At 36.5% G+C, this 1,847-nt stretch overlaps 1 protein-coding gene across 1 annotated transcript; it reads right to left on the bottom strand.

The window, feature by feature from the left end:
- Positions 1–533: 533 nt before the first annotated feature.
- LOC108253923 lies at positions 534–1,253 on the bottom strand. The gene has a single exon (XM_017448750.1). It carries the CDS (start codon positions 1,251–1,253, stop codon positions 534–536), a length of 720 nt encoding a protein of 239 aa, XP_017304239.1.
- Between the last annotated feature and the right edge of the window lie 594 nt (positions 1,254–1,847).

Raw genomic sequence — 1,847 nt, 5'->3', positions numbered from 1 at the left:
TATTGTAATCTGCAATTTGGAAAAGGTTAATATTTAACTTGGTTGTAAGCCAGGCTTCCGTAAGGACAATACAGTCACACTCTGTGCCAAGTGCTTTAAGAAGTACCAACAATTGATCAAAATTCTTATTTATGCTACAAATATTTACTTGGAAAATTTTAAGGTCGTGAGTCTCACTTAAAAAAGCCTTACAGGATTCTATGTCTCCCACATAGGCCTCATCTCCCTCGTAGGTGATATTAAATAAAGGAATATGATCATGTATATCAGCCATTTATGCTAATTTGGGTGGAAAAGAAAAGTAAGTACCTAGGTAGATAAAATATTTGATATGTGAAGCTGATAAATGAAGGTAAAATTTGAAAGGTTACTACTGAAATTGGCGTAAAGGGTTCAATTTCAAAAATAGGAACTATGACTGTGCTAATAATAAAATAATTAGTGATAATGTAAACAATAAGAATGGCAAATATAAGTCTTACGGATTTCCTTGGTATGTTTGTACTTAGTCTTTCAACATTGAAGCTACATTGCTATTGTACATTGGCCAGGTCTGACTCTTCTCTTATCTGAACTCTAGTTTGTGAATTCTGATCTTTTCTGGTGTAGATATTTCCATCTCTGGTCCAAATGTATTTCCAATTGACAAGTCTTGCTTTCTCCTTTGTTTTACGCAGCAGTTGTTTGTTCTTGGGCGTCAGGTGTTCTGAGATGAAGATGGGTTGATCTCTTAGGGAGCGATTCACATCCTGAGCCATTATCTTGCCATTGTTGTTCTTTCTGTATCTAGCACAGGCATCAAGAATTATATTTTTTGTCCAGCGGGAGCAGAACTGTACAACAATGTTCTTAGGAGCATTCTTGTTGAACTTTGGAACTCTGTGAACAGCTTGTATATCCTTGTCCGAGATTTCCACTCCGACTTTTCCAGCAATTGCTTTCACTATCTCCACAGGGTTCTCGTTTGTTGTGGCCGGGAAGTTTGCTATCTCCAAGTTGTTGATCCTTGACCGTTGCTCCAACGTATCGATTCTTTTTGTGAGGGCTATAACCTCTTTATCCCTGCTTTCCGCTTCCTCTCTAAGCTTTCTATTCTCCGCCAATGCTTTCTCCAATTTCTTCTCCACGTTAGTCAACTTCTCCATGGCTTTCTTCATTACTCCCATGATATCTTCATTCGAGTACTTTTTGTAGCTGCAAGGCTCTTTTCCGACTTGGGAGTCTCCATCAGATTTCTTCCTATCATCACTCATTGTAACTTAGATATTGAAAAGTTAAAAATACCTATACCAGGTCTACACCAAATCACTAGGAATTGATACACGTTATTATTGAGGAAAAAATGGAAATAATCTTATGAGGAAAAAAATGAATTATTTTATCACACGACAAAATTAATTTTAAATCACTAGATGTTTATTCAACCAAATCTAAAACACAACTGAGTTAGAGTTGGTGTAAACACCCTGTTGATTATTATTTGAAGATTTGACACATGGAGATTTGACACCTGACTTTGTCCCTGACCTTGACACGTGCTGTTCATTAGGTGACGCTTCCCGAGACACTTTGTCTACCGATTCTATACTAATTAAAGAGGCGGCCGGAGTATTAGGGGATCTGGTGTTTGTTAATGAGGTGTCTGTAATTGATTTATTAGATTTACGTGTCAGTGTATTATTTGAAGACTTAGGTGTCTGTGTATTAAAAGATTTATTTTCCTTTTTTGAGTTAACTTTAGCTAAAGACTTCGTAACACTAGGGGGTTTACTGTTTGTGATAGAGGTAGGTTTGTTAATATTGGGAGTTTTAGTTTTAGCTTTCACAATAGATTCATTAGCACTTTT

Source organism: Diaphorina citri, unplaced genomic scaffold (assembly GCF_000475195.1).
Source record: "Diaphorina citri unplaced genomic scaffold, Diaci psyllid genome assembly version 1.1 scaffold4781, whole genome shotgun sequence".
Taxonomy (NCBI): Eukaryota; Metazoa; Arthropoda; class Insecta; order Hemiptera; family Psyllidae; genus Diaphorina; species Diaphorina citri.
The sequence above is the reverse complement of the archived record's forward strand: the minus strand, read 5'-3'. Positions and strand labels throughout refer to the sequence as shown.